At 46.0% G+C, this 20,886-nt stretch overlaps 1 protein-coding gene across 3 annotated transcripts in view; it reads left to right on the top strand.

The window, feature by feature from the left end:
• Ptprm (protein tyrosine phosphatase receptor type M) overlaps positions 1–20,886 on the top strand; it is a 676,296-nt gene that overhangs the window by 647,017 nt on the left and 8,393 nt on the right. For all 3 annotated transcript variants that reach the window (XM_055610111.1, XM_055610108.1, XM_055610112.1), the window contains 8 exons: positions 2,965–3,119; positions 3,316–3,451; positions 4,941–5,090; positions 5,958–6,131; positions 7,066–7,197; positions 10,092–10,217; positions 12,159–12,322; positions 19,229–19,364. In XM_055610111.1, coding sequence (XP_055466086.1) covers positions 2,965–3,119; positions 3,316–3,451; positions 4,941–5,090; positions 5,958–6,131; positions 7,066–7,197; positions 10,092–10,217; positions 12,159–12,322; positions 19,229–19,364 — 1,173 coding nt within the window. The remainder of the gene's footprint in view (positions 1–2,964; positions 3,120–3,315; positions 3,452–4,940; positions 5,091–5,957; positions 6,132–7,065; positions 7,198–10,091; positions 10,218–12,158; positions 12,323–19,228; positions 19,365–20,886) is intronic.

The raw sequence follows: 20,886 nt of genomic DNA, 5'->3' as shown, positions 1-20,886 counted from the left end.
TCTTTTCTCTTCTTTTTAACCTTTTTTTTTTGTGTCTGCTGCATTCCCAGCTGCACAGAAATGTTCCCCAAACACCAAGTTGTTTTAATCATGAAGCACCCAGTGAAGAGATGGTATAGGGGACAGGGAGGAGCTTGCAAATGCATTGGGAGAAGCAAAATAACTATTAATGATTTTCAGACTGGGCAATTGAAGTCTTTATGAAAACCCTATCATTTAAACTTCTTGAAACTCTCATTAAAGGGGTAAGGGGCCGGGAGGGAAGTGGTTAGATATGAGCTCTGGGTTCCTGCAATTCTGTTTTGAGAGCAAGATGGAAGGAGAGACCTAAAGGTAAAGAATAGGTCTGGGCTCTTCTGTAAAGCAACCAGATAGCCATAACCTGGGGCTGATGAGTTCCTAGTTTGCATCTGATGGTCCTTCTCTTTCCCACACACCCAATGGCTTGTATAGCATATCACACCCATCGTGCTGACGTGACTACTCCAGGGTTCACATGGACCCAGACCTTCTCTGTCCTAGCAGAATGGAAGCTGGTGACCACTCTGTCCTCTACACCTGCGAGAGACCCTGAGTGTTGAGAGAACAGAGACAGTTAGATAAAGCAAGGGGAATAATGTCTCCTGTCTCTTCCTGATTCAGCCAGTCATTCCACAGACATAAAATCAGCCCGCTTTGAAATAGGCACAGTGGTCTGATGTGGAGTCTCCCCTCCCATTATACCACATGGAGACATTAAATGATTTATGCTTTTTTTAATACAGCATTAATGCTTTTCTAATGAAGACTAAGAAAATCATGTAATTAACATCCAGCTGGGAAATACTTGGGCTGCGATTGCTGGTTGCTCCTATGTTTTTCCCCAGGAGAACCTGTTGTTCATGTATAAGAAGGAATGTTGAATCAGAAGCAATTCCCTTTGCTAATCTTGACAGTAATGAGCAGATTAGAAGGTAGAACTTTGTTGTAGGGACACGTTTTCTGGATTCCTGAAGCTAACGCGTTCCTTGCTGTGAAAATGAGCCATAAAGACCCAGTTGGGAGCCCATCTCATGATGGATGTCGCTCTGGGACTGAAATTGAGCATATGAAAAATGTCATCATCCCCCCCCACACACACCCACACACACTTGGAGGATGTAAGCATTTATTGCCAAAGCTGTCCTGATTCACAGGATGCTTGCCATCAGGTTAGGTAGGCCTGTGGCTGGCTAACTCACTGTCTGTAATTCCAGGGAAGCGAGCTCTCCAAGGGTGGGAAGGATGACAGTGACTGGACTGTCTTCTGATGGGGTCTTTGGAGCTGACCAATTGTTATTTTCGGTGATGAGAAAAATTGGGTCTTAAGTTCCTAATACCATTATTCTGGGATCCTGGAGCCTGTTTAGTTCATTGCACTGTGAGCTCCTGTCTACTTGTTTCTTTACTGTTCAAACTCTAGTAAAAAAGAGGATTTCCACAGAAAATAGAGCGTTGGCATTGGTGCCTTATTATGTGAAAGATACATTAGCACATTGATAGCAAGTAGCAAATGATTCTTATTTTAAATTATGGGTCTGCTCACCTCTCCCACCCTTTTCAAGCCTATAATAACACAGAATTTATTCTTCACTCACTAAGCACTTCAGAATGATTGGTAGGGAACCTGGTAAGGTCCAGGCCTGTTCATCTGTAAGATGTAATAAAATCAAAGCAAGGGCCAGATGTGGGGACCCAGTAGAGTCAGCAGATCCCAGATTTACTTTGTACAGTTAGTTTTAAAAGTGAATTTTGTTTTTCAGACTTTGGGTCTGGGAGATGACTCCGTAGGTCAGGGAGCTTGCTGTGAAAGCAGGGGCACCTGAGTTCAGACGCTCAGCGTCCACATGAAAGCGTGTGCCTGTAGCCTCAGTGTTGAGAGAGCAGTAGCAGCCAGGGCCTGGGAGCTCACTGGCCATCCAGAGACACTGAACAGTCAGGGTTCAGATTCAGTGAGAGAATCTGTCTCACAAAAGACAGAGAGTGAGCAATAGAGGGAAAGGCCGAGTGTCCTTGCCTGGCCTTCATGTGTGTGTGCCTGGGCACGTGTACAAGCAGCCACACCACATACGCTACATGGTGGCTCACGGCTCCTCAGCTGCAGTTCCAGGAGACCCAGGGTCCTGCTCTGACCTCTGTGAGTGCACAGAGCACTCACATGCATGCAGGCAAAACACTGATAGATATAAAGATAAATCTTTGTAAAAGACAAAACAAGAGCAAATTAAAAGCCAAAATAAGCATAAAGTCTTTTCCACCTCAGTATCAGGCAGTGCTCCGTCTTCAACTCACTGGTCAAACAGAGAATTCCAGCAAAGGCACATCTTGACCCTCATGCTTTCTGACCCAGCTGTTTCCAGGGAGGAAATGGCCACTTGAGGACAGGATGGGGCCACCTTCATTTCTCTGTAACTCTGGCACCTGAACACTTGAAGTATTTACAGTCACAGAATTGCTAGTGTTTGAACGAATTGGGCTGCACATTTGCTTAACATGAAGAGAGAAACCTAACTGAGCCACAGACAAAAGCAGATAATGCTGGAAAGGAGCTCTCTCTCAGCTATTCTTTCAGCAAACATTTCTAAACACTGATAATGTGTGTTTACCCTGTGAGTACCTGGAGCCAGGTCACGGGTCTTAACATTCCAGCAGCTGCTGGAGAAGAGCTTTTTAGCATAGTCTGCTTTATAAGGGAGGACTTATGAGGGACGAACCAAAGAGACCCATTCATCTCCAGAACTGCATGTGTAAATTAGCATGTCCCCAGACATCACCTCCCCTTTCACACCTATAAACAGCTTATTGAGTGGGGCCACTACAAAGGCCCTTCTTCGCTGGGGATACGTTGTTTGCAGCCCTGTCTTCCTTTGGGAAGCTTTGCTTACACTTGCTTATCGTGTCTCTTCCTTTGCTCTCCTCCCTGCCATGGCTGACCGTGGACTGCAGAGAGGCATTCATGAAATCCGAGAGATCAGACAGTTTCACTTCACTGGCTGGCCAGACCATGGCGTCCCCTACCATGCCACTGGCCTGCTGGGATTTGTCCGCCAGGTCAAATCCAAGAGTCCACCGAACGCAGGACCATTGGTGGTACACTGCAGGTAAGGAGAGCTCCTGGTGCCTCCTCATGGATGCACCGCGAGCCGCTTATGGGTATGGGGCTTCCTAGGGATCCTAGAAAACATCCCAGAGCCGGATGAAGTTGAGAGCACCCATCTTTTAGCGGTTGATAATCAGGAAGTTGGAAGCGCTGTGATGGTCCCTCCCCTCCGCTGAAAGACTCCTCTCTCCACACAGTGCTGGCGCCGGAAGGACAGGCTGCTTCATAGTCATCGATATCATGTTAGACATGGCGGAGAGGGAGGGAGTGGTCGACATCTACAACTGTGTCAGAGAGCTTCGGTCCAGGAGAGTCAACATGGTGCAGACAGAGGTACTGCAGCCGGCCCTTCGCCCCGTGGCTCAGTCTGCCCTGCATACCCACCTCCTTGGGCAAAAGAAGCGTGCCATCTGTTTCTACCAAATTCCCAAGGAGAAAAGTACTGTACCTGCCGACTCCCGCCTTCCTCCTTCCCCCGCCTCCTTCCTTCTTCCATCCTCCTTTCGTCTGTTCTTTCAAAAACAAACAAAAAAGAACTTTTCAAGTTACGGATTCTGGTGCCAAGAGTTTTCCAGGTACCGGAATCTGTAGCCGTCAACCTACATCCTCACAGTTGCCTGTCCCAAGGGCCTCAGAAAAGCCTCTACATCAAGATTCAAGGTTGGAGCACCGTTCCTGTTCAATCTGTCCTTTAAACTAGCTGAGAAGCAGAGCAAGACAGCTCCTGAGAATAGTGGTATCTGCCAGGCAGCTGCAGGATAATCTGTTTGCCACACTTCCTTCTAGCCCAAAAAAAAAGGTCTTCCCTGTCACAGGGCATCATGGGACTTGGCCCAATTTGTGGTGCTCTGTACCAATTAGCAACTCCTAAAGTTGAAACACAAGGTATATCAAGAAGTTAGCATTTCTGAAACTTATATCTAGACCTAGGACCTAGAATCTAGGACCTATGGAGGATCCTTCCTGAAGCAGAATGAAAAACAAATGAGTATCCCTTATGTTTAGGCTATACATGAATGTTTATAAACCCCATGGGAATTTTTAAAAAGCATAAGAATTCCAGAAGTCAAAAATGCTCCTTCAGTTTTTCTTCTCTTTAGACTATGGGCATATTTTAAAATATAATGGTGATTAACATTTTATATTTAATGTGCTTGAACAATTGATCAAGTGCTGAAACATCCATCTTAGCACTTTATCTTCCTTCTCCAAAATGTTACTTATAGAAATCAATGGTCATAATAAAGCCTTTACTATCTCATATAGTTGAAGATCAGCAATAAAGACGGTGAAACCTAGTTAATACTATCCAGACTTATTAGAACTTTGATAATTAATCAGAACCATTAGTTAATGGCTCAAAATAAGTCGTGCCTAATAGTCATGACTGTGCAGAGCAAGGCTGAGTTTTCCCTATGCCACTTTTATATTGTGAACTTGATTAGGAAATTCTTCCAACATCAACCAGACTAGGCTCACTCCTCATCTGAAATGTTGAGGTCCAAATGTGGGGGTGGGGATCAGGATCAGAGAAGTATTTCAGCCACTGTCCCCACCTGCTCTGATTGGTCTATGTACTATTCTTCATGAAGATAGTTTTCTTCATCCTCCTCTTCCCAACCAAGTGTCATTCCAGCTGTGGGAACAGGGTTGCTGTGCTGAACAACCCAGTCTGCTGGCACCGGGGCCTTATAAGACATCTTCCTCTGCTGTGCTGACATAGGGCTGACAACATACTCCCCCCCTCCCCACCCCCACTGGCGCTTGGGCTTGTTACCTCGAGGGGGTCTCTGTCACTAACCAAGTCTGTCTGCTTCTTCAGGAACAGTATGTATTTATCCACGATGCAATCCTGGAAGCCTGTCTGTGTGGAGACACCTCCATCCCTGCTTCCCAAGTCAGGTCTCTGTATTACGACATGAACAAACTGGACCCACAGACAAACTCAAGCCAAATTAAAGAGGAATTCCGGGTAAGTGGGGATTGGTAGGCTGTGACTTTCCTCTTTAGGAGAACTCACAGTAAGCTTCCAGGTCCTTGGACCAACACCACAAAGCTTCTCAACTTCAGGATGAGTGACATTTGGGACTGGGTGATTTCCTGTGGAGCCTGGATGAGCAGGACCCTGCGCTCTGCTTTCAAAATGTTTGTAGTGGCACCAGGCCAGACACCTCCAGGGCCAGAATTACTTGGCTTCTAGTCACTAGTCAAACAGAGCCATTTGCATTTCAGGTAGCCGCCAACCAGTTCGGAGACCCAGGACACCTGGTCCACAGTGTAACTAAGCATGGGTGCAATCCAGCCATGGAAATGGCTTTTAAGAATGCTCTGTGTGCCTAAATCTTCATTCAGTTAAGAACATTTTACCTAACTATGCCTAACTCTAGACCAAATCCTCTCCCAACTTCTTGCCTCCAAGATTTTCAGTTACCCTGGCCCCAGTTAGAGTTCATGGTGCCATATGCCATGGATCTACAAGGCCCTCTGCCTCTGGCTGCTATGCGTTGTGTGCAGACAAAACCCAAGGAAGGAAAGAGAAAATATAGCTGGTAGATTCTGAGGCTTCTACCTTCCAGCCAGCTGAGGTACTGAAGTCCAGACAGAGGTACTGTGGTGCTGTTCTCTAACTTACGTGCCTTTCTCAAAGACTCAGTTTGCCCATAGATCCCTTCTGGACCATTTTATCAACCCCCACTTCCTCAGGAGATTCTTTTCAGTCTACACATTATGACTGCTCGTGGTTATGTGGCGCGATACAGTGTTTTCATACACGTATACCATGGAGTCCCAAGGAAGCATGAAATCGCTGGAGGCCCCTCCCCTCCCGTTTATCCTACAGACCCTCAACATGGTGACCCCTACCCTGCGAGTGGAGGACTGCAGCATCGCGCTCCTGCCCCGGAACCACGAGAAGAACCGCTGCATGGACATCCTGCCCCCGGACCGCTGCCTGCCCTTCCTCATCACCATCGATGGGGAGAGCAGCAACTACATCAACGCGGCCCTGATGGATGTAAGCCACCGTGGGTCCCGGGGGAAGGAACAGAAAATGTGTGTCCTTGAGACAGAGCCCCAAGAAGCCTGGCAGTGCTTCTCTGCCCCTCGGGCCTTTTCGGGGGCCAGCTCTCCTCGCCAACAACAACAAAGATAGATTTAGCATTCTGCGTGTGGTCCTGTGTGGGGCTCACACATCACCTGTGCCCACAGGACTCATAAACAAAGCTCACCTAAGCCACACTGTCACACTTTTAACCTGCTGGCCAGAGAGCAAGAGACAGCTGTTAAGTCGTCTGGCAGGGAAAGGGGATACTGTGACTGACAACATTTCGTTCCTTTCTTCCTAATTTAGGCAGTAATTAACAGGGGAAGGAAACACAACTCATTGCTTCCCTCCAGTCAGTCACTTCTTGCTATTCAACTGACAAGAAAGTGCTTGGATCTTCTTGGTGCTAATGCGTAAATTTTAATTCTCTCGGTATGATACCATAAAAGGGGCTTAAGCTTGTTTAAAGCTCCCAGAGCTGGCAAGAGCATGTGGATCTTTTAAGGCAGGAATTAGTAATGTGTCAGCCAGATAAATAACAAGCAAACAAGTTTTGGGGAAAAAAAACAAAACTTTTTTCATTGTATTTAGTTTTTAAAGTAAACTGAAACATCCTCCAGTAAAATTATTAATATGGAGAGCCAATACATTGCTTGCCAGAAATTTTTACAAATGGTTAAGAAATCATTACGGAGTTTCCATAGTACTAAAGAAAGAGTATTTGGTTATAATTTCCCAGAAAAGTTTATGTTTAGTCCATTTTGGTGTTGACAGTGGCGACAGAGTTCAACAAACATGAAATCTGTTCAGCACTTTGTGCTCCACATTTCCATGTGCACAAAATAATGCTGGCGCCCCCACACCGTGCTGTGTATATCTGGGTCTTTCTCTTTTGTGTCTGCAGAGCTATAAACAGCCGTCAGCGTTTATAGTCACCCAGCATCCTTTACCAAACACCGTCAAAGACTTCTGGCGACTGGTCTTGGATTACCACTGCACATCCGTGGTTATGCTCAATGACGTGGATCCTGCCCAGGTGAGTCTAGGGATTCTGCCAGGCAAAGCCCAAGTCACTGTGTCAGGTCTGTGTGTGTGTTGTTTGTATGAGATAGGCAAGCCCCACAGCCAGGGTTCAGGGGCCTGTTGAGGGATATGGAAACACAAGTGTTACAAATGAGAATTACAGGGTATAGAAGAAAGCCGGTGAAAACCAAGAACACAGACTGAAGGCGTAGATGCTAGAAGCAGAAAGACGGGAATAAAAAAAAAGCCTGAAACATCCATTAGTGAGTTTTCAAGGGCATGGGCAGAGCCCAGGCTGAACCAGGACCACGCATTGCAGAGCTAAAGAGAAAGGGAGCCAACCAGTGGGGACAGGAGACAGGCCTCAATCTCATGCATAGGCATCTGTGCCTCTTGGAACTGCTCAGGCGGGGCCTGCAAAAGGGAGGTATGGGGGGGGGGGGGCAGCACAGTGGAGGCAGGAGCAGGTTTAAAGAATGGCAATTGGCTTTGTTGATTCTCGTGTATAAGTCAATGTTCAGTGAAGTTTTCACATGGCTCCTCTCACACAAACAAGGGGCGAGCAGAAAGCCATGCTAGTGGGCAGGGTGACAGAATTTTCTTGGAGGGAGCTGTCAGGAGAGTCAGCACCAAGGCCCTTGGGAGTGGAATGTATTCTCAGCACACACTTGAGCTCCATGACAGAGGGCATTAGGGAAACTTCAAGCTTTGCGTGTATTAAGAATAACCTTCTTTGAGAACTAAATTCATCTCCTATCCAGGAGAGAAAATATTCTTTTAAGTGGGGCAGGAGTGCTGGTAGGGGCTCCTGGACTGTTTCAGCATCTAAACAGGGCAAGATGTTTCTTTCCCAAAACACATTCTGTTGCCATTAATGTTCCAAGTGCAGCAAGGGTTTTTAATTATGTTGGAGACACTGCATTATATGGCTAAGGCTCTCACTTGAAAGCTAGCTGCTAAAATAATAATGACAGGCCTTGTTCCTATCTACTCCTTTTGGCTTAGCTTCAGTGGTTTAAAATTCTCCCTCCCTCCTCTCCGCTCTCAGAACAGATTGTCGCTGTTTGCGAAAGCACATCCAGTTCCAATAGAACCAAGGACTGGCATTCTAACTTCTGAGCTCACATAGAACCAAGGACTGGCATTCTAACTTCTGAGTTCACATAGAACCAAGGACTGGCATTCTAACTTCTGAGTTCAGATAGAACCAAAGACTGTCATTCTAACTTCTGGACAGCAGTTACATTTCACAGGGTTAAGAGCCAGGCGTGGGGTAAGGGATGACACCCTGTGTAGAGTCAGTTTGCCTTGTTCCTGGCATGAAGGTGCATATGGGTCACGTGTCAGCAACCTCAGTGTCTGTGATGCGGGTGTTCTGAGCAGCAGCATCTGAATGCAACAGCCCCATTGTTAATGCAAACTGTCTGGACTCCAAGCAAGCCTTAGCTGACTGGCAGTCAGAGAGACAAAGGGACTTGCCTTCTGTTCGGCAGATAGAGCTGATTTCCAGAGGGTGGCCAGAAAGGCTCCTGGGACTCTGTCTCTTAGCAAACACTAACCTAAGAGCTGGGAGTCAGGGGCTCCTCAAGCGTACAAGCTGCCACTCCACTGCTTTAAGTATTTATCGGACCAGTTCATGGATGTGTTATGCACCATTTAAGCCATTTTCTAGATGGTTTCCTTGGGCAGAATGTAGGACACAGTGTGCCAAGAGCTAGATGCCAGTCTGGACCATTCATATGTCTGTGGTGTAAATGGCGAGCTTTTGATTGGGCGCTTAAACTGGGAAAATAAGCAGAGAGCAAAGCTAGCCCTGTCCACAAAGAAATGGGCAGAACTATTTAAATGTGTTTGTTATGGCTTTTATTGCCATCTCAGCTTTCTGTCATCATGGCTATTAATCTTAATAGTGGGTACCCCTGGGAATCAAAATGGAAATAAACATCAACATGCTATTGCTTGACAAGGCAGTTTAATAACTTGTCACCAGGAAATGCTGGTGAGGAAGAAAGAAATTTCATGGACCCATTATTTAAAAATAAATAATTTCTAAATTCAACAGACCCAGCTAATGTAAAGAACAGTCCTGGCTACCCTACTTTCCCTTTTAATCTTTATCAAGGATTCAAGATTTATCCTGGATAAAGAGAGGGAGAAAACAGAGGATGTTATTATTTCAGTTCATTCACTGTTAACTGAGAATTTATCTTGTGAACTTAAATCTATAAATCAACCTTTGCTGATTGTGACAGTGACAATTTAGATCATTTCAAAAGTAAGAGTCATTAAAAATATGTTCAACCCATGAATCCTCCTTTTTTTGGAACATCAGTTTCCTTTGGTAGAATATGAAGATACATTCAGCACGTTGCCAGTTCTGAACTGTATCCAGATTTAGCCTGTTCCCAGCAGTCCCTTGAAAGATGATGGGACACATAGGCATGCCTCTTTATATCTCTTTATTTTAGCAGTGGCCAGTGCAGCTTCCTCAGAGCCCAGGCACCCTTTCAGCATGCAAGAAAGTCCTAACAAAGGAATGCTGTGTTGCAAAGACCCTTATGACTGTCTCAGAAAGCCTAAGTGTTCCTGGCTAACACATGCTTTTTGAGAAAACAGCCAGAGTATGAGATAGCCTACTGAGGGAAATCCTGGTATTTGGGCCTTTTGAGAATGAAAGGAACTCAGTGGATTTGGGGAGGGGCATGCGTGAAGAAGGGGGAGGAAGGTGGGACCGGGAGGGGAGGAGGGAGGGGCTTATGGGGGGATACAAAGAGAACAAAGTGTAATTAATAAAAAAAAAATGAAAGGAACTGAAGTGCAAAGAATTTTGTATTGAGGCAGACATTATTCAAACTGCTGTGGATTTTCTTTTGTAATTACACTTGTCATTCTGTGTTTTGGGCTCAGCTGTGTCCACAGTACTGGCCGGAAAATGGAGTACACAGACATGGCCCCATCCAGGTGGAATTTGTGTCTGCAGACTTAGAAGAAGACATCATCAGCAGGATTTTCAGGATTTACAATGCCTCCAGAGTAAGCCAGGGCCAACAGTGCTTGCCTGGGATTTTGTTTTTGTCTTACGATTGTTGGCACGCCTCTTCTCTACTGGGCTCTGTTCTAAGGGGTTGGAATGTCTTGGTCAACAAAACAAATCCCTGGCCTGATGGAGCTAGTATGCTTACAGGAACTTACTAAAGACGGTTATTAACATGTTAAGAACAATAAGAAAGACTTTGTTCAACACTACAGACATGGACCACTGTGGAAAATGCTACCTGAGCATAACAAGGCCAGTAGCTAGAAAACTGAGACAAGGGAGATTCTTGCTGGAGATGGGCCAGAAAAAGCAGGCATCACTAGGGCACAGTGGAGGCTGAAGAACCTGATCAGGCTGGGAGTGCTCACTTATCGGAAAGGAGGGTACTTGCTAAAATGCCATAGTGAGGCTTGCAAAAGCTGAATTTTACAAAGAACTGTAAAGATGGGGCCTAGGAAAAGGTTCTGGCTAAAATAAGAAATCAGAAGAGAACAAATAATGGGCATAACAGACAGAATTATGATGTGCTAGAAAGTGAATAATCTTAAGGGGAAAAAAAGTGTTAGGTCATGCCCCAGAGGCGTCACCAAGTCCTCATTTTCAATGGGCATTCATGTGAGTAGACACTGAAGAGGGGAGGGAGTGGCCATGAGCTCTGGGGCAGAAATAGCCAAGAAAGCTGCTGAGTTGGGGGGGAGAGTAGCTGGAGATCAGTGGGAGCACAGGGACTCGCTGGGCCTTCCCTGCCACTGCTAGGGCCCGTGCCTGTGAAGCAAGTGAAGGGCCATTAGGCCTTTGCTGGATTTTCAGAGGAACCCAGCACAACACCGAACGATTCACTCTTGTAAACTCTGGTTTCTGCCCTGAGAAAAGAATCTAAGAGGTAGTCCAGGCAGCTGTGAGAAGGAGCCAGGCAAGGAATGGCAGCGCAGGACAGGAGTGGTGGCAACTGTAAGCAGGAGAGAAAGCCTTCCTGATCCTGAAGCTGGAGAGGCAGGATCCCGGAGAGGATGCTAAAAAGGAAGTGGCATGATCATCATTAACTGGAATTGTTTTACCTGTGGAGAAAACAGATGGTCTGTGAGTAAGGAGCTGGGCTGACATTCAGTTTGGGACACAGTTCAGTGTGGGAGGACTGTTGAGCCGTGAGGGTGACATTTAGGACAGAGGTCTAAATGGTTGACCGACCTGGGATACCTAAGGCCAAGAAACTGACTGGAATCAACCAATGAAATCCAGAGAAGAAAGGTGAATTCCAGAACTGAGCCCAGAGGGCTCTGTCTGCTCCATATCTGGAAAGAGGGGAGGCTGAGGCAGAGGAGGAAGAACAAACAAGGAACGTGTAGCTGAGAGACTTACCTGTGCCAAGTGCTGCCGAGTGCCAGGTTCTTCCAAAGCTAATGCCAGTAATAGGTTCTTTTTATTTTTATTTCTGCAATCCCGTTTAACTATATGTAATGATTAATGAATGATGGGTAGCTCAGCAAAAGCCTCATTGTCAGGCAAAGCCATATTATATAGAGAACGGAGTAGGATCTACAGCGCAATCAACTCACAAACATTCCCAGGTTATAATTTATCCCTTACCTTTAATTTATTTGTAATTAAAGTTAAGCCATTTTTTCCACATAATACACACAGCATGGTCAATCCTGTTGTTATTTTTCTCTCGGCTTTTGCAAAAATGTAAGCACGCTGCTCCACTCTTGTTTATCTCCGGCCTGTCATTTAAAACACCTGGGTCTTTATACCCACCGGAGATTAAAGTCATAACTCTCCAGGCCTGCGGAATCACCCTTTGTCCTGCGCTAGCTCCAGACTCCTTAATAACACCTTGCTCTGAGGGGAAGATCAGGTAGGAGGAACCAGGCCGCTGGAGCTCAGCAAGCTCAGCAAGGCCTCGCCCTCCACCCCTGATGGGTCCTTGCCCTCCGCAGCCCCAGGATGGACATCGGATGGTCCAGCAGTTCCAGTTCCTGGGCTGGCCGATGTACAGGGACACACCTGTGTCCAAGCGTTCCTTCCTGAAGCTCATCCGCCAGGTGGACAAGTGGCAGGAGGAGTACAACGGCGGAGAAGGCCGCACAGTGGTACACTGCTTGTAAGTACGCCCCGGAGTCTTATCCCTGGGGGATAGGGGAGGTCTGGCCACTTCCCACTCATGTCACCTTCCCCCTGCTGTAAGTCCAAGAGAAACAGGCAGCCCCGGGCCAGAGGGAGTACTCTTACAGAACCATCTAGAAACACAATGAGCAGGTTGTATACTTGGGTATCTCGGCCTGTTTTCTGCTTCTCTGGCAAGACAGAGGAGACCAGGAGGTTTATAAACCACAGAGTTTGATTTCGTTTGCCATTTTGGAAGCTGGTAAATCTAAGAGTCCAGGCCTGGACCCTGGTGAGGGGCATAACACATCAGAGGACACCACATGGCCAGACAGAACGAGGGTGCTAGCGCAGACCACTCTCGCTCTCACCTCTCTTCAAAAAGCCACAGATACCAGTGATGGCCCTCGTCTGATCCAGAGGACCTCCCACGGGCCCCAACCTCAACTATCACTAATGTCTGTGGAGATTAATTTCCCAACACAGGAACTTGGGAAGCACATTCAGTGGTCTGTCACTGTGACCAGAATGTACATTTACCCTGTAACTGGAAGCAATCCCTGCTCCCAGGGAAGAGGAAAACATGGGGGTGGCTTCAGTGGGCAATTCCTAGAATTTTTGGGCAGGTGTAGTTGGCTAAACTATTGGTTACTTTAAATCATCCACACTAGAAGAAATCAGCAAATGCCATTCTCAGGGACCCCTCCCAGATGGCCAAAGCCGGGTTATCTCATTGTGGTAATTGAGGGTGCTTTCTTCCAAGAAACTCTTTTTGTTTTTTCTTCTTCCCTCATCCCTTTTACAAGAGATGTTTTCTAGAAATGGGATACTAATAGAATTTGATTAGAGTCTGCCATAGTTTGGTCTGGAATATCCCATAAAGGCTTCCATGGTAAAGGCTTGGTCTCAGTTTGTAGTAGGAAAAAACCTAATGGCTCTATTTGGGAGGTTTTTAGGTCACTGTAGATATGCCCCAAATGAAATTATGGGACTCTGGGCTCTTCCTTCTTGTGCCTCCTTAGCCATGAGGTGAGCATCCTTGCTTTGCCAAATGTCCCGCTCCAGTGGTGTGCTGCCTCAGCACAGGCCTGAAGCTACGGGGCCAGTCGGTCATGGGGTGGGAACTTCACAACTGTGGGCCAAACTAGCCACCGTCTCTATAGGAGCTGTTCTTTCCAGTGTTTGTTACAGGGACTGAAAGTTGACAGGCACAGAACCAGTGTCCTCCACGGCTGACATCTAGGTCAGCATTTGTAGCAGGTGCTAAAATGTAAAAGTCTTGGGCCAGATACTCCCAATGGGACCTGTGCACTGGCAGTCGTTTGGACAGCCTCAGTAAGTACTGCCTTCCGGCCACACTGAAACCAATTAAACCGCAGTCTCGGCATGGAACCTAGGCATCCAGGGTCGGATGCTTTCCGTGTGTCGACGCTGATAGCCACTCAGGAGAGAACGCTTGCTTCCCAGAGCACTTTCACCCACATCTTCTCATTGGCTGTAAAGTGCACCTAGCCATCCAGCTGGAAGTGGCTTAATGGAACAGGCAATTAAAAGGCACGGCAGTCAGGGAAGACGCTTAGACAATTTGGGGGAGTTCAAAGAGCATATGTTGCCTTTCTGAGGACACTGCTAAACGCACATGAAAATATCATCCCCAAACTGAAGAACAGTAAACATTGCCTCTGAAAAATGGCCTCCCAAAGTTTAAGTGGCAAGTGGCTTAGGGACCAGTTACTACCGGCTCTTCGCCCTTGCCTCAGGTGATGGATTCCCTGAATTCTTCTCAGCCCCTCATCATGCCACAGGAGCCTACTCCCTTGTAAAGAGGCTTAGGAATATACTCATCCCTGCCCTCCATCTTAAATCCCCCTTATTGTCTTTCTTAGAGTAGGATATTTGTCCCTTCCCAGGGACTGACCTCCATTCCTGTCCATGGACTCAGGGCTTGAGAAATGTCTGCTCCTCCCCCTTCTTATTTCTCAGAAAAAAAAAAAGAAACAAACAAACAAATATATCACAGCAGGCCTTTTGTTTTCCCCCTAGCCAAGTCAGCCATCTTCTAGTAACTTGGCCAAAATGATGAGCACAGGCACCAAGTATATGTTCTCTAGGCCTTTTAGGAAATACGGAGTTGGGCTCTCGGGGGATGGGCACGTACATGCAAATCTATAAGGAGGATGCCGTTGTAGACACCAGAGGAATGGGCACCGTTCAAAAAGAAACTGTTGCCATGGCAAAACAAACACCTACAACGTCACTCGTCATACCGTAGGCATCATTTTGTAAGCAAGTAAGTGAAGAGCGAGACTCTTGCCAGTGTGCGTGTACTGACCATATCAAGCAGTCTCAAGACAGCTTCCTGAAATGAAGGAAAGAAAACACCCAGAGAAAGAAAGGCTAGAGGGAAAAGCACATTGGCTCAGCGGATGCTCCAACCTGCCCCCTCCAAGAGAAGTGACTTGGTGAGGAATAACGAGAAGGAACCTGAGCTGCTGGAGCCCGCTGCGCATGAATTCGGAGCTTCATGTGCAAAAGGAAATGAAGGACCGACCCTACTAAACAAAATCCCGGCAGGAAAGTTGACATTTAATTAGCTGGTCTTAGATGTTAGAGCTTGGTTTGCAGGGGTGGGTTTTGTTTTGTTTTGTGGTCCTGGGCATGGGATCCAGAGCCTCAAGGCTGCCAGGCGAGCGCTCTACTACCAAGCTACAGCCCCAAACTACTTGTTTATGTTTTTATCATTGAAGGTAGTTTTCAGATAGCCGTCCTGGATCTGCAGAGCCTGCGTCATATCCGGAACCATAACTTGTTTCAACCCTTGTTTCTAACACAAGCCAATCCTTGAATAGGTCACAGGTGGAGATACCTGAGAGGGTGAGGGGTAAAAGAAATATGCAAAGACCTGTTAGATCACTGGACTGGACGTTGTAGGCAATGTTCTTTCAAAAGGCAGCTGTGACCTTGAACTAGGAAGTTATATCACTGTTCTGTGTGGTGTCTCTAACGGGAGGCTGTTTGGCTGTCACAGACAGGGGTGCTATCTGTTGTTCCTCCCCTGCCTGCCCATCCCTTTCTTACCTTCTGTGAGGGCATGCCCTAAAGCTCCCATAATTCCCATAAAGCTGCCTCTCGCTCTCTTGGCATAATGTAGGGTGTGATACTCAGGCCTGTAGAAAAGATTTAGATTGTCTATGTGCCTGCCTGACTGCCTTTTCTCCCTCCCTTCCTACTTTCCTTCCTTCCTTACAAAAAAAGTTTAAACTGGTATCTTTCAATACTGGTCAAAAGAAGAAAAAAAACACTTTGAAAGTTGTTTGTCTTCTGTGAGCTATTCATCATGGTACAGCGCCACCTATTGGCTGAGGACATAGTACACCTACATGAGAGCTTTACAGATGGATTGGTCCAGACACTGGGAAGAGTATGCAGACAGAGAAGTTTCTTCCTTATAAATTTCTTGTTGGTTTTAAAACAAGATTATGTCCTCATACTGAAACTGTAGAAAGATGGGGTGTGGTCATGAGTAGCTGTTGCAGCATTCAGTAAAGAGCCCATGAGCAGGGACAATGGACTATCTGAGCAAAGCACAGAAGCAGAAGGGTGCCTGAGGCAGAGCCACGCCCGTGTCACCTGACTTACAGCATAGATCCATGAAGCATATGACTGCAGGGCAGTGGGGAAAACTGGACTCGACCTCTCTCTCCTCATGAGTGAACAGAAATCCTTCCAGATGAACCATCCCCAACTGCGCAAAGCAGACAGCAGGGCTTCGGAAGAACACATGGGAGAGACTCCGAGTCCTGAGCAGGAGGTTAGCGAAAACTGAGTAAGAGAGGACACAGAATACTGGCCAATGAGGAAGCATGGTGATACACTGAATTACACTAAAATGTCACACTCTGTTTTCAAGATGTGACTAGATAAAGAGGGGAGGCATGACGGAGGGCAGGGATACAGTACCCAGACATCTGGCAAATGTCCCAGGGCCAGAATGTCTGCAAATACTGCAAATCATGAGACAAGACATCTGACCCCTTACCTTCAATGAGCAAAAAGTTTGACCGGCTTTCGAAGAGAAAGCATGGCGTGTCGCTTCAGGCTAGAACCCTTTTCTAGCTTGCACAAAGCCTTGAGCTTGACTCCCAGCATTGGAGAGAAACAAACAAACAAACCTGAAAATCAGCACCATTGGTTTGATTTTAGTGTTTGAGAAAAATATTCATTAAAACCACTGCATGCCCACCAAAATGGCTGCATGTTTTAACGCCATAAATCAATGACGCCAAGGGTTGGAGAGGCTACGGAACAGCAAGGGCTTGGCAGTATGAGGAAGGGAGGTCTTGGAACTGACCAAGAGACTATGTGTGGATCTGATGAGCCAATGTGCACATTTGCAAAACTTAACTCCAGGATCTACTTCTCATTGCTGGACTTCATTGTGGCCACATTATTCTTTATCTAAAGCGGATTTAGAATGTTACAACACACCGGCTAAGCGGCGTCCATGACTGTCATCTGTCATCACTGACACAAATCAATCTTAAAGTAGTAAGGCAAGGGACAAGCAGATGTATTATGTTTGCTAATCAGGAAAAGTAAGCTTATCTGTATGAATAAAACATCAAATTGGCCATTCCTCTATCCAGGGTCCTTTATGAGCACCAATGCCAGCCACCAGTATACAATAGACACAGGTCAAAGACAAGATATTAAATCATGTCACCGAGATGCAATGAGTGAGAAAAGGTAGAATATGGGACTCTCAATAAGACGGGCATCCTCCTCCCTTCATCAAATTCTTGAACAAATAGGACATCTGTCAGTCACAGTAAATTTATAAACACCAACCAAATGCAATATATACATACACAATGCTTAGATGTAGAATTTTTTTATGTCACTAGAAGAAAGCATCTAGGGAATTGGAACACTGGCTAGATACTCAGTGATACTAACCAATCATGTTAGGCCAATGAGATGGCTCATGGGGTCAAGGTGTTTGCTCTTCAAGCCTGCCAAGCTGAATTCAACCCCAGAACTCGCAGAAAGATGGAGGGAGAGGATCTTCTCTGCACAGTTGCCTTCTGACCACCGCGCAAAGCTTGTCTTGCCACTCCCTCAAGAAAGAGTGTTTACAAAGTAATGTTTACCTCAGTGTGATAGCAGTATTCACGTCTAAGAACAAGTGAAAGGTCATTTACCTCCTTATAAAAGAAGCTAAGCGTGGAAAGTACAAGATGAACAGTCTAGAAAATATACTCAAAAAAAAAAAAAAAAAAAAAAGGCAAGAGCATGCCATATAAACACAGGACCCAACCTGACGGAACTTCTCGTGGCAAAGGCTGGAATAATTTGTGGCGATGACAATTATTTTTTTAATTTTTTTTATTTATTACAATTTATTCACTTTGTATCCCAAATGTAGCCCTCTCCCTCATCCCCTCCCAATCGCACCCTCCCTCCCTCTTCTCCTCCCATGTCCACTGATAGGGGAGGTTCTCCTCCCCTTCCATCTGACCCTAGTCTATCAGGTCTCATCAGGAGTGGCTGCATTGTCTTCCTCTGTGGCCTGGTAAGGCTGTTTCCCCCTCATGGGGAGGCGATCAAACTGATATATTTTTAGCACCTATAATAACATTTTCAGTTTTTATTTATTTTACCAATCTTGGCAGGTTGGTATAAATAATGAAAACAAATACGTTTTCATATGCTGTGAGAGATTGCTATTTCTTACGGGAGAATGTTGAACAAGGGAAGAAAACATAAAGCATTAGACATTAGAGAAATAGCATAGTCATAATTAATTGCTGAAAACAAGACACACCATTGTGTGTAAAAATCACTGGTGATGGAGGAGAATCAGTGTATTTGCACAGACCCAATGTATCTCACCCCAAGATACATATGAACTATGAAAGGAGAGTTAATAACGACGGTGAAAATTCCCACCAACACCCTCCTGCGGAACAGAGAGACAGCAGCACATGAACCCTGGAGAATTTGTGAGATTCCTTCTCCGGGTCTCTTAACCAAGTCCAGTCCCTCACCTTCAGTGACAACAAATATCAAATGAAAGGACAGTCCACTGTGGGACTTAGTGACCTTTTCAGACTGTGGCCAGGACACATGATGGGTCCCCACAAAGCCTTTCTAAAGCTTTCTGAATTTTGTATTCTACAAAGCAGCCAGCCAGATCTTTTCAGAAGTAGTCATATCAAGAAAGACAAGGGAACCCTGATAAGCAGTCACAGACTAGAGAAGGTTAAAGAGATGAAGTGACAACTAAATGCAAGATTAGATCCCGGGCCACAAAGGGGACCTTATTGCAGAAGCTGGTAACGTTTGATGGAGGTCTGTAAGTCAGCCCATGGCTTGGTAGTGCCGTTACTTCCTGATTTTGCTGGTGAGCACTGGTTATGTAAAATGGACACTTCAGGTTGGGCGAGGGAAAGCTGTGTGCTTTATTTGCAATGTTCCCATATATTTAAGCTTAGTTGTTTTGTTGTTGTTTTGTTTTGTTTTTTAAGATTTTAAAGAGCCTTTATGTTTCAGAGATAAAGAAATTCTAGTACCTTCTTCAGAGGCCAGGCAGGCATGTATTTGTACATAACTTCACTTGTCATTAATTTTCCTGCCAGATGTCAGATGAGGTGACTGCTCATTGAAATTTTCTACCCTGAGCCCTTTGTAGAAAAATCGGTAAGGTGCCATATCAGAAAATACTAATCTGGAGCATGAATAAAGCTAGGCTCTCACCATGGGCCACGTGCTGAGCCAGCTTGTTCTCTTCACACCTTCGTTCTGAACTTTCTCCAGGGGTTCAGACCACGTGTCTCCACATGTGTGCGAGAAGCAGTGGCGTGACAGTAAACAGTGTCTGACCATCTGCTTTCTTCCATGACAGGAATGGCGGAGGCCGCAGTGGTACGTTCTGTGCCATCAGCATCGTCTGTGAGATGCTCCGACACCAGAGGACAGTGGATGTCTTCCATGCTGTCAAGACACTGAGGAACAACAAGCCAAACATGGTGGATCTCCTGGTAGGAAGCCCCTCTGTCCCGCCCCGTAGGGTGTCTCACATGGTACAAAAGGACTCCTTTCCAGGTCCGGCTCCCACATTGGTGATGCTGGCTCACACAGCAGGCTCGTTTCCAAAGCATCACACCTTGTCTGGGCTCATGCAATGTTTTTTTCTGCTTTATTCCTCCCCTTCTCTCCTCCCTTTCCTTGTTTTCAGAGGAGATGGCCTCAGCTTGGTCAAAAGATAGAAAGAGTTGAGACTTACAAGTGAACATTTTTCCTAATTTCCCTTCCTGGCAGCGCCTTCCACACGGCTAAGCACTTAGTCTTCGTGGAGAAGAAATAATCATAGTACAAGAAATGCCAGATTTTCAAATTATAGATTTTATAAATAGCTTAAACGTCTAATATTTATCAAAGCTGTGAATTTCAGTTTGACATACGGAATATTGCAATTAATTATGGTGGCCGTATCTGAGGGAAGCATTAAAGGAGTTGGGAAACAAAGGACTAGGTGCAATTATTTTCTTAGAGTATTTCACAAGATCCCCTCATTTCTTTTTCCTCTGTTAAAATGCCAGCCACGGAGACTCAAGGATAGAAGTATAGCTTCATGGAAGAAGCCTTTCTCCTGGATTCTGTGCAGCACTGTTGACTGGAGATCAGGAGGGAGCCAAAGCGCCCGGACAGAGACTTAAAGCAGGGGAGAGGGGGAAGAGACGGGTGGGCATAGCAAGCGGTGAGGCCCACGGTTCTGTAGGAGTGTGGTTAAAGCCCAGCAAATGCAAAAAGGGGTCAAGAGTTGAGCTCAATCTGAGAAAGTAGCTAGGGATCCCTGTGCTACGGGAGGTGTCACTACAGCAGTGCCAGGTAATAGCAGTGAGCTCCTGAGGCATAGCCAAATCCTCCTCCTTACAGGCCATTCTCCAGCAGCATCTGCTGTCCCCAGATGCTGGCGTGGGCTCATACTCAATAGCTAAAAAGCATGGTGTTCTACAGGAACTCTGGCAGACGAGCTCCAAGCCTATGGGCCACTTCATAGCTCTGCCCAGAAGAAGCCAAACATTTGCTCCTTCCATCCTGCCCTGTAGGAAAACCACAGAAACCCAAACTAGAGCTTCCATCATGCTGTTAACTGTATGAGCCTTATAGTGTCCTTGAGTTTTACCTTTGTAAGCCAGAGGTAGTGGCAGCGCTTGTGAGGTGAAACGACATGAAATTTGTGAATGAGAAACTTGTGAAATTTCATGATGTGAAAATACCTGTGAATGTGTTTGGGGCACTGGAGATCAGAGAGGTATTGTTATTGATTGTATGGTTTCCGCTGAGCATGATGGTGCCTTTGTGGCCCTTGGGACATGGTCCTATCCAAGTGTTAGAGAAGGTCAGGGACAGCCTCGTTAATATGACATTTACCATGTGCCAAGCCTGGCTCCTAGTGCACTGCAAATGGTTAGAAACTTCATGCACATGGGCTAGAAGGTAGGTGTGTGTGTGTGTGTGTGTGTGTGTGTGTGTGTGTGTGTGTGTGTGTGTTGGGAA

The sequence above is a fragment of the Psammomys obesus genome, unplaced genomic scaffold (assembly GCF_907164565.1).
Source record: "Psammomys obesus unplaced genomic scaffold, mPsaObe1.curated_primary_1811, whole genome shotgun sequence".
In the NCBI taxonomy this organism is placed as follows: Eukaryota; Metazoa; Chordata; class Mammalia; order Rodentia; family Muridae; genus Psammomys; species Psammomys obesus.
This window is presented reverse-complemented; position numbering and strand designations above follow the sequence as displayed.